The sequence below is a fragment of the Phaethon lepturus genome, unplaced genomic scaffold (genome assembly GCF_000687285.1).
Source record: "Phaethon lepturus isolate BGI_N335 unplaced genomic scaffold, ASM68728v1 scaffold3776, whole genome shotgun sequence".
In the NCBI taxonomy this organism is placed as follows: Eukaryota; Metazoa; Chordata; class Aves; order Phaethontiformes; family Phaethontidae; genus Phaethon; species Phaethon lepturus.
Window position 1 is genome coordinate 1786 of NW_010546783.1, and position 13817 is coordinate 15602.

Consider the following 13817-nt stretch of genomic DNA (forward strand, 5'->3'; position numbering starts at 1 on the left):
AATGGCCACATCAGTATTTTTGACTTACTAGCACTTGGAATGTCTTAATTTCCTTGAATACACAGGGGACACCTAAGTGTTAACCTGATCAAAAAGAGGAGTTAGGGAGGCAGGAGGGCAACTGATAGAGGTTATCAAAACACAGACTAGAATCTGCAAAAATATTTCAGTTTGCATTGCTTTGAGTTTACTTCTGTAGGAATTAGACAACCAAATTGGAGCAGAAGGCATAATTGTTTTGTGCATCTGGGCCATTAGTTAAACTTCAAATGCGATCTGCATGAAGCATAATTCTCCTAAGCTTGTATTCTGTCCCAGTATGCTCTTGTGCTGTACAGCTCCCTTCAGAATGTTTAAATTTTCTAATTCTCTGTTGTTGTTTGGTGCATTTTCTGAGTCTGCCCACAGCAGCCCTCACTTCCTGATGGCAACTGGACTATGTCCCACAACGTCGCCGTGCAAAAATCTAGAATGTGCTGCAGGTGCTGGATTCAGTGGCAGAGGTGACTATAAATGTCACCTGTTAATGGAAAGCATGGCTGACACTAAAATGCTGAAAATTGGTTACATGGAACACTTCTATTCCTTTGGCCCTGTGCCTCTGAGTAAGGCCTTCAGAGTTTGATCTACTTTGAATAAGAGATGATTTATGACTATTTGTCAACTGAATGAGGCAAAATAGTTGGGTTGCATTCATTCCAGATCTCAGTTCTGGACGTCTTGGAGATTTTTTCTTTTGTGTTTTACAGGAATACTTACTGTCAGGCGCTGACATAATTGAAACTAACACTTTCAGCAGCACCCGAGTTGCACAAGCTGACTATGGCCTTGAGCATTTGGTAAGAATGCTAAACTATTTATGTATTAAAATGTTAATCAAGATTTCTGTCGTAGCAGCCAAGATTAGCTTAGTCCCACAGTCCATTGGTATTGCGTTTATCGACTGCATGCTGTCTCTAGAGCCATGTGATGGGCTTGTAGCTCATTTCCACTGCTGCAGACGATTGTACTTGCTGTGTGTGACAGTCAGTGTGCCTCCTGTTGACGAAGGCACAAGCAATAATAATTTGTCCTAGATTTTGTTTGACCATTACCAGAATGTCTCAGTTCTGCGAACAGGGATGTTTTGCTTCATTCCTTCCAACTTACCAAATGCCACAATGGAACTGCTTTTTTCCTGGATGTTATTTGTGTATTGTTTGCACTGGTGTATGTAGAAGTCCCTTATTCTGTGTTAAGTGTTTTTTGAGAATTTGAGAAATAAGTGAACGAAAATACTTGGAAATAAGGTACTTGAATAAAAAGTGAATTTTAAAGTAGGTTAATTTTGTCCTCAAAGTCCTGTTCTTCAGCCTCTATTGACTGCAGTATGATTTAATTAGTACCTTACAGAATGGAATTTTATGATTAGCAGCTGTAGGCTGGGCCGTACGTGGGATGAGACCTGCCATGTAACTTTGTTGCTGAGATGTATAGAGCTGTTAATTCTGAAGTTTTGTAATAGTACTTATGTATATTTGTATGGCTTAGGGAGCCTTCAGAGTGTACTGCAACCTACTGCATGGAAGTGTTGTGTTTCTATGGGGATGAGCTATGCTGTACTGAAGTAAAGGCTACTCTTTAATTTTCTGTAATTGTTCTAGGCATATCGGTTAAACAGAGCTTCTGCACAGGTGGCCAGAAAAGCAGCAGATGATGTAACTGCTCAGACAGGTAAGCAATATTTATTTTAATTTGTTATTAATTTGTAGTTTTGATTGTCTTGCTACAATCTTTGAAGTGTTGCTAACTAGAGGATAGCTTGATGGTTTACATCACAGGGACATAACTTGCATATGTGCACACTTCATTTTAGGCACAGTAGCAATTTCACATCTCTACTCTTATTACACTAATTTCAGCATGTTTGCAGGATCCGATCCTTAGTGTGTTTTGCAGGATGCCTGCCTGTTTTAGACTGCAGGTGATGAACATCTTCCAGATGTGTTTTAGAGAAAACAAATTCGGTCGGGACTTTTATTTAGGTTTGTACGGCACAAGTCTTTATATTACAGAATTAAGATAGCTGATTGTAGGTAAATGTGGATTACCAGTTACTCCTAGTGTAAGTCTTGTGGTTTGACTTTACTCAGCAACTACTGGAATGTACCTAGTTATTTGACCATCATCTGTAAATGTGCAGTCTTTTACCTTCCGGGCTTTATGTGGGAGGGTTATAGCTCATTTCCACTGCTGTAGACAATGATGTCTTTCAAAGACAAGTAATTTCCACTTGTATTCTGGTATCAACCTGTGTTTCAAGCTAACAGTGCTCCTGCTGCTGTCCAGATAACACCTTACTGATGTGATTCATAGTATGCAATAAAAATTAAGATTTGAAATATACTTTAAAAAAAGAGTAGGGTTTTTTATGAACACATGCCAGAATATTCAAATCAGGCTATCTAGTGAAAAATTCCAGGACAGTTCTATGCTATGCATTTGAAGTAATTGAATGAAGCTTCTTGTGTCAGAGACAAATGATACTTAATTAATTGAGCCAATTGCCTTTTTGTAGATGTTCTGTCTTGTATGTATACACTGAACATGTTGTTGGATAGGATTAAAACAAAGAAGTCAGCTGTGCTGGGTAATCTTGTGCTGATCAAACTCTTGATTTCAGACAGGAGTTTCCTGTTTTATAGTTCTTCATCCCTGAATGACATGCATGTCTTGGTGTCCTTGGAGGTTTTTTACATTTACATGTCTGTCACTGTAAAACCAAAGGTAACCTGTTTTGAGGGGTTTTTTTTTGTTGTGCCCTCCCTTGTCTTGGTTTAGGAACTAGTAGATATGTTGCTGGAGCCATGGGTCCAACAAACAGGACACTCTCTGTGTCACCATCTGTGGAGAGACCGGATTACAGGAACATAAGTAAGTATTTATAAACATCAAGTTATTTAACTTAGGTGATGGTCTTGAAAGAGATACCTGCAGATGAAATTCACATCATTCCTGTTTTACAGCTTTTGATGAACTGGTTGAAGCCTATAAGGAGCAAGCCAAAGGACTTTTGGATGGAGGAGTTGATATCTTGTTAGTGGAAACCATATTTGACACAGCCAATGCCAAGGTGAGACTCCTGGTTAAAAAACAAACAAACAAAACCCCTAAAAAACTCTATTTGCTGTACTACCTAAGGAAATTCAGCATGGTACTTGTAAGATCTATCAGCAACTGCTCACTAAATAAATGAAAAGACTCTTCAGTCGATAGCAAACAGGTAGAATGTAAGGAGGTGATTTTTAATGATAAAGCAGGCTTTTCTAGAGTTTTCCCTTTGCCTTTTAGTATGTGCTGTTAGTATCTTTCTGTCTGTCTGTGCCAGCTGTCCTGTTATTCTCAGAAGCTGGTTAAAAACCAAACAAACAAAACCCCTAAAAAACTCAGTAATGTAAGTATTTGCTGTACTACCTAAGGAAATTCAGCATGGTACTTGTAAGATCTATCAGCAACTGCTCACTAAATAAATGAAAAGACTCTTCAGTCGATAGCAAACAGGTAGAATGTAAGGAGGTGATTTTTAATGATAAAACAGGCTTTTCTAGAGTTTTCCCTTTGCCTTTTAGTATGTGCTGTTAGTATCTTTCTGTCTGTCTGTGCCAGCTGTCCTGTTATTCTCAGAAGCTCTGCTGTATTGCAAAACATCTCCAAATGCATCTGAAGTTCGTATTTTTCAGCGTAAGCATGTCTGTCCAAAGGATGCTTGTGATGCACACTGGAGAGGGAGTGTATCTGATTGCAGGCATGGGAAGGTTTGTGAGACAGTCCTGTTAAAATGTGGGTTTTTTATGAATTCTGACACTCTGCCGCAATCAGCTTTAAAAAAGAAAAATTGGGAGTAGAGGATCAGAAGGGTAAAATAGGAGGAATAAAATGTTGAAATATGACACAGTTCATGTGATTTTTGACAACTTCTTTATCAAATAATTTCTTAGTGCAGGTGGTGGAGTTGTTAGGGTGCTTAAAACTGTCTTGCAATTTTACGTGGAAGTGTCTGGCTGGATGTGCACACAGCATTTCTTTAGGCTTTTGCTAGGGACTGATTAACATGTGTATAGTGGCATGACTGTCCTTTGGAGGTTTGACCAGTCACCATGGAGGTTTGACTAGGATCCTATAGTCTTAACATAGTGCTGAGCTCATGTTCACATGCAACTTTCACAGAATCATTAAGGTTGAAAAAGATGTTTAAGATCATCGAGTCCAACCATCAACCCAACACCACAATGCCCACAAAACCATGTCCTGAAGTGCCATGTCTACACGTTTTTTGAACACTTCCAGTGAGGGTGACTCCACCACCCTGCTGGGCACTTTCTTACCCTAAGGAGACAGGAATTTTCAAGACCTTCCAAGGGGTTGCTGCATTCTTTACTGTTAAAATTTGTGGCAGTTAGAATCCTTTCCAAACTGCACGTCTAAACAGATTCAAGGGTATTGAATGTGTACTGAGAATAGTACATACAATATGTTTGGGGTGGGGGTTGTGCTGCAGACATGAGGGAGAAGTACATGTTGATGTGATTTGGATTTCAGAATAGTCTTGGTCTTATTTGGTTACCCCATGGCATTTTCTTTCTACTTGTTACCAAAATGTGTTATTGAACACCTGGAAGATGTTAGGGATAAGGGTAAAAGTGCTTGAGTGTAGTAAGTTCTCACAGGCAATACGAGGTAGCAAGTTGCATAAACAGCCATAAAAAAAAAATTTAAAAAGGGGAAAACCCAACACAAACAAAAAACAACAAACAGAACAACTTCTGAAACATCCATTAATATTTTGCAACTTATTCTTCTATAGGCAGCTCTTTTTGCACTCCAAATGTTGTTTGAGGAAGAGTATGCTCCCCGACCCATATTTGTAAGTATATATTATTTATTTAATATTTTACATATACTTAAGCTTGATTTGTGAACTAGCTTGAGATGGCAGTTGGTTAAAGCGTTTTGAAATGAAGGAGATGAGTGTCTTGGAAATGTACTTTTTTTCACATGATTGTGAAAGGAAAAACTCTGTGAAGAGCTTTATAAAATCAGCCATGGGTAGCTCTGTCCAGCTTGTCAACCTGAAGTCTAAGGAATGTCTTCATTCCAGTGTGCATTAATTTTGTGTATTTCCACAGGAAAAGGTCTGATTTTACTGATTTTATTGATTTTATTTCAGGCTTGCTGTCTTAAGGGTAATAATTTCATCCTTGAAGCACTGGTTCTTGAGTACCTTCTGCCATATTTTCAAATAGAATATGAGTGGCCATTTGAAGTCAGAAAAGATCTAAGTGCATATTCTTGCTCACATGTCTCTTTCAACAGCAAGCAGTCATGAATGTGTAGGAACAAATACGCAAGAAGAGTAAGCTTGTTTGGAAAGTTCTTACGTATTCTTGCAGTTTTCTGCAGTTTGCAGGCCAGGCTTTCTGATCTGCAGTTTCCATCTGTTCATACCCTTTTTGTTGAATGTGTTTTACTCCTTCCTTGAACCTATGTTCAAACCACTGTAGGACCCAGCCTTATGCAAAATAGTCTGTCAATAACTTTCAAAGCTTATGAATGCACTGGTTTGAAAGTTTGCTTGCTTTTGGACATTCCACCTGGTAACTTCTTTTGTGTCTTGCCATTTGTCTCTGGAAAGCGGCAGTGAGCAGCTGTTCCACATTCCCTTTGCTGCATAGTCATGGCATTTATAGTCCTCCGAGAGCCTCCTTTAGTCATCTTTTTTTCATCCTGAAGAGTCTTTGTCTATTTAGCTGCTCCATACCATTCATTGATTATTCTTGTCACCTTTTTGTTTTCCACTTTCTTGACTCAGAGGGGAATTAGAATAGCATACAGCAGTCAAAAGTACAGAGATCAGGGATTTGTATCATAGCCTGGTGATTTTCTCTGCCTTGTCCATTTTTCTCTTTGTCATTTCTGAAGTTTTACTTTACTGCTAGTGAGATTTGAACTTGCATTCATAATACTTTCTTTTGTTTAGTAAGCTTAGTTTCTCAAGCAGCAAAGACTAATTTGGAAGTGTCATTATGTAGAATATTTTCCTGTGTTCACAACTTTGTATTTTCTCAGCAATGAGTTTCCACTTTTATCATTCAAGTCAGTTAGCGCTGAGAATTCTCTGATTACGTAGGGTTGACTTTTTGTCTTCATTGTCCTGAACAGAGTGGTCAGTGGACTTGGTTGCCTCATTCTCTGCTCCGTTTTCCAGTTTAGTTATGTTGAGAAGTACAGCCCTTAGCACAGCTCTCTCTAGGAATCCACTGGTCACCTCCCTTGACTGACTAGTTTGAAGGAAAGTAGCATAAATACGAAAGCATGTTTTGGAGTAAATAAGGGATTTACCTTTGCAGGGAATCTTCTAAAGTCATTCCATCTTCTGGAAGAAAGATTTGTAGGCTTGGGAAGGCTTTCCTGTTCAAATATCTCCTGAATTCTCAACTTTAGTTGTTAGGTGGGGTCAAGACATTATTTCTTATTTGCACATCTCTCTGTATAGTACTTAAGAGGTGTGATTATACAGTTTAAGACTTCTATCTTCACTATGAAGTTGCAACATCTGATGTTCCCTTGTAGCAAAAGTAGTAACTTGTATTTAGGGCCAGCCCACATTCTCCTACCCTCTCTCCCAAACAACAACCACCAAACAACCTAATAGCAGTCCTGAGACCTGAAATAACATAAAGGGAATGGTAGGGAGAATGAAGAGGATAGGAGAGGAGCTGTGACTGCTGATAGCTGCCTAAACAGGTAACCATTGCAGGTTGGTTTAGAGGCCATGATCAGAATGATACTGTGGTACTAACGCTACCTTGCTGCTGAGTGGTTCATGGTAGTTTTTGCTCTTTTTTTCTTTTATTTTTTTATTCCCCCAGGGTACGGGGGGAGAGAGAAAGAAGACTGGTCAAAGGTTTGTTTTTCCCCTGGCTAAAATATTTAAACATTTATAGCGAGGAAAGGGTTTAATTTTTCTGTTTGGATTGTGCCTCATCACTTTGAGTGGAGCACAGGTTCCTCTGCTTTGACTTCTAGCAGGTCAACCATTTAAATTCTTGTTTTTGTTGTTAATGTAATTCTTTGCCTTTCTCTGTGTTCAAACTAATATTTAGGTTTCTGGAACCATTGTGGATAAGAGTGGGCGTACCCTCTCAGGCCAGACAGGAGAGGCATTTGTCATTAGTGTTTCCCACAGTAAGCCACTTTGGTAAGGAAATGTATCTTTCTCTTAAAATCACAATCTACAGATAACTTACTTTTCTATTTTAACCCCTTGCTTGCAGCTAAATGGAAGTTATACTAGCTGTGATCATATTTAATTACATGTATTGCTAACCTTTTCTGCTATTGTTCCCTCAGAAATTATGTTTCCAAAAAACGCTGAATTTTTAAAACACTGCTCGAAATAATCTGGGGTTTTGTGTTTGCAACAGCCACTGAAATCATAATTAGGTCAAAGCATTAAAAAAAAAAACCCTGAAACTGTAGTTTGCCATCTTCTACTGTCTCAAGTTATGCAAGGTTTGGCACCAATTTCTGGTATGGGCAGGGCTTACATCTCTTACAGGGAGGCAGTACCAACTCAGAATGTTTCAGGGTGGCTTGAAAGAGCAAAACATAAGATTTCATTCCAGCATTCTTTTTACTGAACTCTTACCTGACTGTTTTCCTTGAGTATGTGCACTGTTGTTTTGAGAGGTCCTGATGCATTTACTTGCATTCTTTTCTGTTCAGGCAGACAAGTTGAAATAAGTATGAGATTAAGATCTGTGAAAATGCATAATATAGCAGATTTTGGTCATTGTGCAAGGTTTTGCATGTTAATTTGAATACTATTCTCTGTTTCTCTATTCTGTGTTTCTCTATGCACTATTCTACTTCCTCCTTGCTGCCTCTTCCCTCTTTACCATTTCTTCTCTCAGGTTGGTTCTTCACACAAAAACTGACACCAGAAATAAATGTATACAACTAGGACACAAACTGTGCAAAAATACTCCTCTTCCAGTATTGGAACCACACAGTTCAACAGTGCTCAAGAATGCTGTGCTACAATTCACAACAAAGACTGAAAAATAACGCTATCCCCTTGAAGGGGAAGGAATGTACTTACATATCTTAACATGGAGCCACAATACTAAATTTAACACAGTGCCTTACAACAAATGCTCGTTGCTAGTTCTCTGAAAGATGGTGCTTCTGTCTGAATAGGGCTGTCTGTCATGGCATAGCTTCCATCCTTGCTGAATAAGGAAATTACCCTTTACATGCTACACTTTCTGTGTTTTTTGGACTTTGTCAGGTATTAAACAAACTTAAAACACTTTCTGACAGCAGCAGAGGTCAGAGCACTGAGAGTGATCTAAGCACTTATGTTGTGATGCCTTAATCTACTTACTTTGCTCCTTTCCCTTTTTGCTCTTGCCTTTCAATATTGCTGCTGTGCATTGATCCTTGACTTTGTCTTTCAGTAAGTAAAAGTTTCTTTAGTTGTTTCAGTGCAGTCCTTTCCCTAAGGAACTGAAGAAAAAGGATTCCATGGAAGTGTTTTGCTCCATTTCATAATATCACAACACATTACCAGTTTCCTCTCTTTCTCCACTTATTGAAGGGTATAGTAAGACTATTTAGACTGATTTTTTATTTTTTTTTTTTAAATCATAAAGTAGAGGCCAAACTGTTGTGCAGTTACCCACGTGTTTTCCAAATGCAGACTGATTTCTCACCATGCTGGCTATCTCAAGCTAGAATAAGAAAATGATTTCAAATTAAAACAGAAAAAAATCATAGCTGCTTTTATATAATGGCTATAGGATAAAACAACAATAACAAAATCCAAGATAAAACAGGTTTCCTCTAGGCCATATGCATTCTTTGCACTTCTGTTAGCATAAGCAATGCATTAGCAATCTGGCTTTAAAAAGATATAAAGCTTTATCTAAGAAATCTCCACCAGGTCAAGGCAGTCACTTCAAATTTCTATGGTAGCACGCTTTTGGAGAGAGAGGCAGGAGATAACCTAGAATTGCTTTCACTCAAACTAAACTGTCCACACAGGAAAAGATGAAGCAAACAAATTGCCTACATGAAATAAGCAGCCCTGTCTCTCTGAGCTGATACTAAACTAGGTGTCACCAATATACTACCCGAGCTGCTATCTTTAGCATGTGGAGTTAGCTGCAGTTACTACCTTAGTCACTGTACCACCCCAACAGACAGATCTTTCACAAGAATAGTGGCCAGTAGTAGTTACTCAGACCGTAATTATGACATGGGGGAAAACATTAGTTTCACTATATCTAATTTCCAATCTCAGTTATGGCTACATTTCAGTAGGACACTATAAGTTTTTTTCCTAGAATATTCTAACCTAAAATATTTAATTCAGTGTTAGCAGTGCATGCCATGCACATTGTGATGAGCCATTGTTTGTTTTTACAACAAAATTCCATCTAAAACGCACAATCTGTCATCTCAGTGATACAAAAGCAGAAGACTGCATTCACAGTTTTCCTGACTGCCCTTGAGCCTCCACTTTCCCAGACCAGACGGTGCTTCAGAAATAACATATGGAGCTTCTTGGAACAGGGTGGTAGCTGACTCCTTCCCTAGCATCACAACCTAGTGATCCATATTTGGCATGAGTCTGTCTCAAATAATCTTGCTCCTATCTGTCTTGCCTCTGAAGAGGAGAGAAGGGCACTGGAGCAGAAATCAAAAATTTATTAAACCATATTTCAAAAAAGCTATCTTACAGGTCTGAATGCTTAGGGCCTGTTTCCCATTTATGTGAAGGCACTATACAGCACTGTGGCAGAAGGGTTTTAGTTGTGGGAGCAGATTGCATTTAATGTTGTTTCTATTGCCAGATAGGTACAGAGTTTCTTTAGGGTTGTTGTGAAAAAGCTGATTAGTAGTAGCATCTTAGCGATCATGTTATACAGGATCATGTTCATATGTTTCCATTTGGGTTTTGTATGCCCTCTTTAGGGTGATGTGTTGTCCTTAGGTCAGTTTGGTTTGGAGACCCCCTAAAAAGTGTGTGCCTTGTGTCCGGTTGATATAGATGGCAGCTGAGAAACATGTGAACTGTGCTTGCGAAGTGCTGAAAGGTGTGTGGCAAGCTGCTTGCTGTGAAAGGTGCTCAGACATGGCATGAGTTCCCTTCGTGTTTTATTGGCTCCTGTAATTGTTTCAACTGTGGTACCATTAAGAGGACATATGCTGAGTTTAGGGCCCTGATGTGGTCTTTGCTCTGGTCCCAAGGACACTCTGCAGCCTTAGCTTTCACAGGAGCTGATGTGTGACTGCTGTGAAGAAAGGAGCAAGGGAGGGAGGTGATGTTTAAGATGAGGGTGTGATGGTTATTACACTAGAGTAGCAGTGGTTCAAGGCTTTCTTATTCAAGTCTGCTGGCTTTTAAGGCATGGTTAACGGTTTGCTTTTCTCAAATGTTTTCTTTCATGATGCTGTTGAGTACCGTGGGGAGGTGATACTGGCCACAGAAGCTACTTTTTGTTTCTGAATGAATGTGCATGTCTGCTTAGTTTGACTTTGCAGTTTCGAAGCAGGTAACACTTGGATGGTGTCGTGCTTATAGATGTATTTGTCAGCAACCCCTGTAGTGGGTAATGATTCAGGCAGTCTGGAGGGCCAGTACTCAGTAAGTCAAGTGAGAGCATCAAGAAGTGCTTCTTGAGTGAGTATGCTGGCTGCTTTTACAGTATCTCTCTGGTAAGGTGAGGTAAATAGTGACAGGTGAGTTTGTTCTTGGAACCAGAAACAGATAGATACTACATGTAGAGGGGAGAGATGAAGCTGCCTAGTACAGGAGAGAACTTAAAAAGAGAGACTAGGGAACTTGAGCTGGAAGCTTTTAAGTTGAATGACTTAACAGTAGTAAATACCTTGCATTCATCTGCATTTGATAAGGACAGTTTTGTTAATAGCTCTTACCTTGCTTTGCTTTGAAAATCCTGATAAGCCTACACTTGGAAATAAATTCCAGAACCTCATTGCTTTAATTGCACATTTGTATCCAGGGGATCTGTGTAAAGGATTTAAATGTTTAAATTCAGTGTAAACACTGAATGGGGAAATGAGAATAAAAGGGTATTTAAAGTTTTCCTGTTTAAATAGAATGCCCCTATGAGATGCATTAGAAAAAGTACATCAAAGGTAGAGCTGGCTGTTTGAAAAAACAAATATATTCCCCTGTCCCCCAGAAAAACAAAAACAAGCCCCCCAAAAACACAAACCCTAAGCTACTGGAAGAAGGCGTTTATATATTGTTTCATCTGAGTATGTGACTGTGTGATCTTCAAGGCCCTGGTTTTGGATATTGCTGTGAGCCCCTCAGTTCTCAAGGATTTGTCATTCTGTCCAACAAATGAATCAGGCTGCAAGCATTTACTGCTACTACCTGTGCAGTTACCAAGCGCTTAACTACTCCTTGGAAACAGGAGAAAAGTCAAAAACTGTTTTGTGCTCCCAGCCTTGTGTAGGGCTTTTATTGCTTTTGATCTCTGGGAAGAAACTAAGCGAGCATACGTGCACTTTATTAACTTGGCTACCTCCGAGGCAGCCTGTGTGGCTCAGTTAGTTGGGAGATGTGGCTGTTATCTATTCCTGTTTCAGTGGGTTAGTGTGCATCCTTTCTGAGACTGTTATTCCAGAAAAGGAGAAAGCTTTTTCACATCTTCCTCTTAGAGCAGCACTGTGAGCACCTTTTGAGTTTTGCAGTGCTCCATAAGGTGGCTTCTAGAATGGTGCAGAGCAGAGATCAGGAAGCTTATGTAAAAGATCTCTTTTATACTTTCTGAAAGGTAAATTTCCATTTTTAATATCTATGTAGACATTTTGAGTGCAAGTCACATTTTTGTATCTGTCACTGAATGAAAGAAAACATGATTGTACCTCATATACTGGTAAAATTGTCTGAGAAGCTTATTCATGCCAAAATACTTCTACTGTAGTGCTGCCTAGGTTACTAAGATGTAGCAGATTAAGTTGCCCAAGCTTGGTGCTGCCATGAGGCATCTTAGGGGAGGCACTTGGTTTCTTCCAAGGTTGGCATAATTTCTGTATAATTTTAAAAGAAAATGATGAGTTAGCAGCTTGAAGTAGGTCTTACTCTTTCAACCTTTTTTCATACTTCTTATAGCACAAGGCTCCTTTCCAGTCTGTCATTCTCATTCCACTTTTCTCTCTCTCACCTAGACAATACAGAGCCGTTGTGTTGCTGCAGTTGCTGTCAAAATGCTGCCACTTTCCTCCTGGATTTTGAAATGAGATCTTGATTTACTCTCCCCAGTTCAATTCAGTCCAGCCCCTCCTCCCCTTTGTGCTTTTTCTCCACCTGAGGGTTCTCCTTTTGCACAGTCTTGCTGTACTGATGATGATGATTAAAGAAATTGGAGATCAGGCTGGTTTTGTTGTAGATGATTGTGGGAGTTAGCAGTTGCCAGCACTAACATTCGTCTGTGTTGTGTATAAAAGGTGTTTTTACCTCAAAATAATTTTTCAAAATTTATTTTCCAGTATTGGTTTAAACTGTGCTTTAGGGGCGGTTGAAATGCGACCATTCATTGAAACAATTGGAAACTGTACAACAGCCTACATCATCTGTTACCCCAACGCAGGTGTGTTGATGCATATGTTGCTATGCTTACAGGCAGACAAAATATAGTTGAATTAGCTTGAAAAGATGATTGTTTTTACTATTAAGAAGCGATTAAGATTATTTTAAACTGCTGAAAGTAAATATTGTTCTGTGACAGTGAACCCAGAATGCTCTCTTGCATAATTAATTACCTGTTGAGTAACGATTACAAGGGTGATGAGGCATTTTAGTCCTTATACAAGTGTAACTACTTTAATTATGTCTTTTATGGAATGTAATTCTGTTCTTGTGCACTTTAAACAGATTGTAATACTAGAAAAATTATATTTCAAGGTCTTCCCAATACTTTTGGTGGTTACGATGAGACTCCAGAAGTGACTGCCCAGCACATAAAGGTATGAAATATTTCTTGTGAATGTGTCATAGCTGAAATACTAGTCAACAAGAATTCCTTGCTTGCATTTTACATGTATTTGTTACAGTACTGTGGTGTGGGTTTTTTTGCTCAGATGGCTCTGTATGTCATTTGGATTGTTTATAGACAATTTGCTGAATGATAGTGTGTTTGAGATACAAGGTTTGGAAAAACTACTTAGGAAACTGAAAAACGTTAATTGCTTTCCTGTCCTACACTAAGTAGTTTTCCAGCAGCTTGATCTGTGGATATTACTCATTTGCACTCGTGCTTTTACATTTGGGAATTGTTGAAAAAGCTGAGTAGTTTTCATGAATTGGCAGAGTTGTTCCTCAGTTGTGTGTATAGAAATGACTGATGGTGGTGGTGTTGCAGTGCAGGGTGTCTGTCCATGTGCCACTTGATCTGTGCAAGGTAGAACTGTGTGGCTGGAGCTGCAGTGTGTCAGCAAGAACACAGTATCTACTGCATGTTAATTCCCTCTTACAATACAGTACGACTAGTCTTTGATACTGATCCAAGCTTTCATCTGGGGCTTCAGTATAAAATAGGCCAGTTTCAAATGTAGTTTCCTAAAATTAGGTGTTTGAAATTACTGGTTAGTCTTGGGAATCCACATCTCAAAACAAATCCTAAAGAGAATAAATAGTACTGAAATTTTTTAATTTAACTTTTTTTTCTTGTGATCCCCCTGAATTGCTTAACATATGGAGAAAAAAACAGTATATAAATATATATCTTAAAAAAAAAAAA

The 13817-nt window shown here is 38.9% G+C and overlaps 1 protein-coding gene across 1 annotated transcript in view; it reads left to right on the forward strand.

Moving 5' to 3' along the window:
* Positions 1–749: 749 nt before the first annotated feature.
* MTR (5-methyltetrahydrofolate-homocysteine methyltransferase) overlaps positions 750–13817 on the forward strand; it is a gene marked incomplete at its 5' end in the record, with an annotated part of 45939 nt that continues 32871 nt past the window's right edge. The window contains 8 exons of the mRNA XM_010289413.1: positions 750–839; positions 1644–1713; positions 2821–2913; positions 3006–3112; positions 4844–4903; positions 7143–7237; positions 12568–12668; positions 12983–13044. Coding sequence (XP_010287715.1) covers positions 750–839; positions 1644–1713; positions 2821–2913; positions 3006–3112; positions 4844–4903; positions 7143–7237; positions 12568–12668; positions 12983–13044 — 678 coding nt within the window. The remainder of the gene's footprint in view (positions 840–1643; positions 1714–2820; positions 2914–3005; positions 3113–4843; positions 4904–7142; positions 7238–12567; positions 12669–12982; positions 13045–13817) is intronic.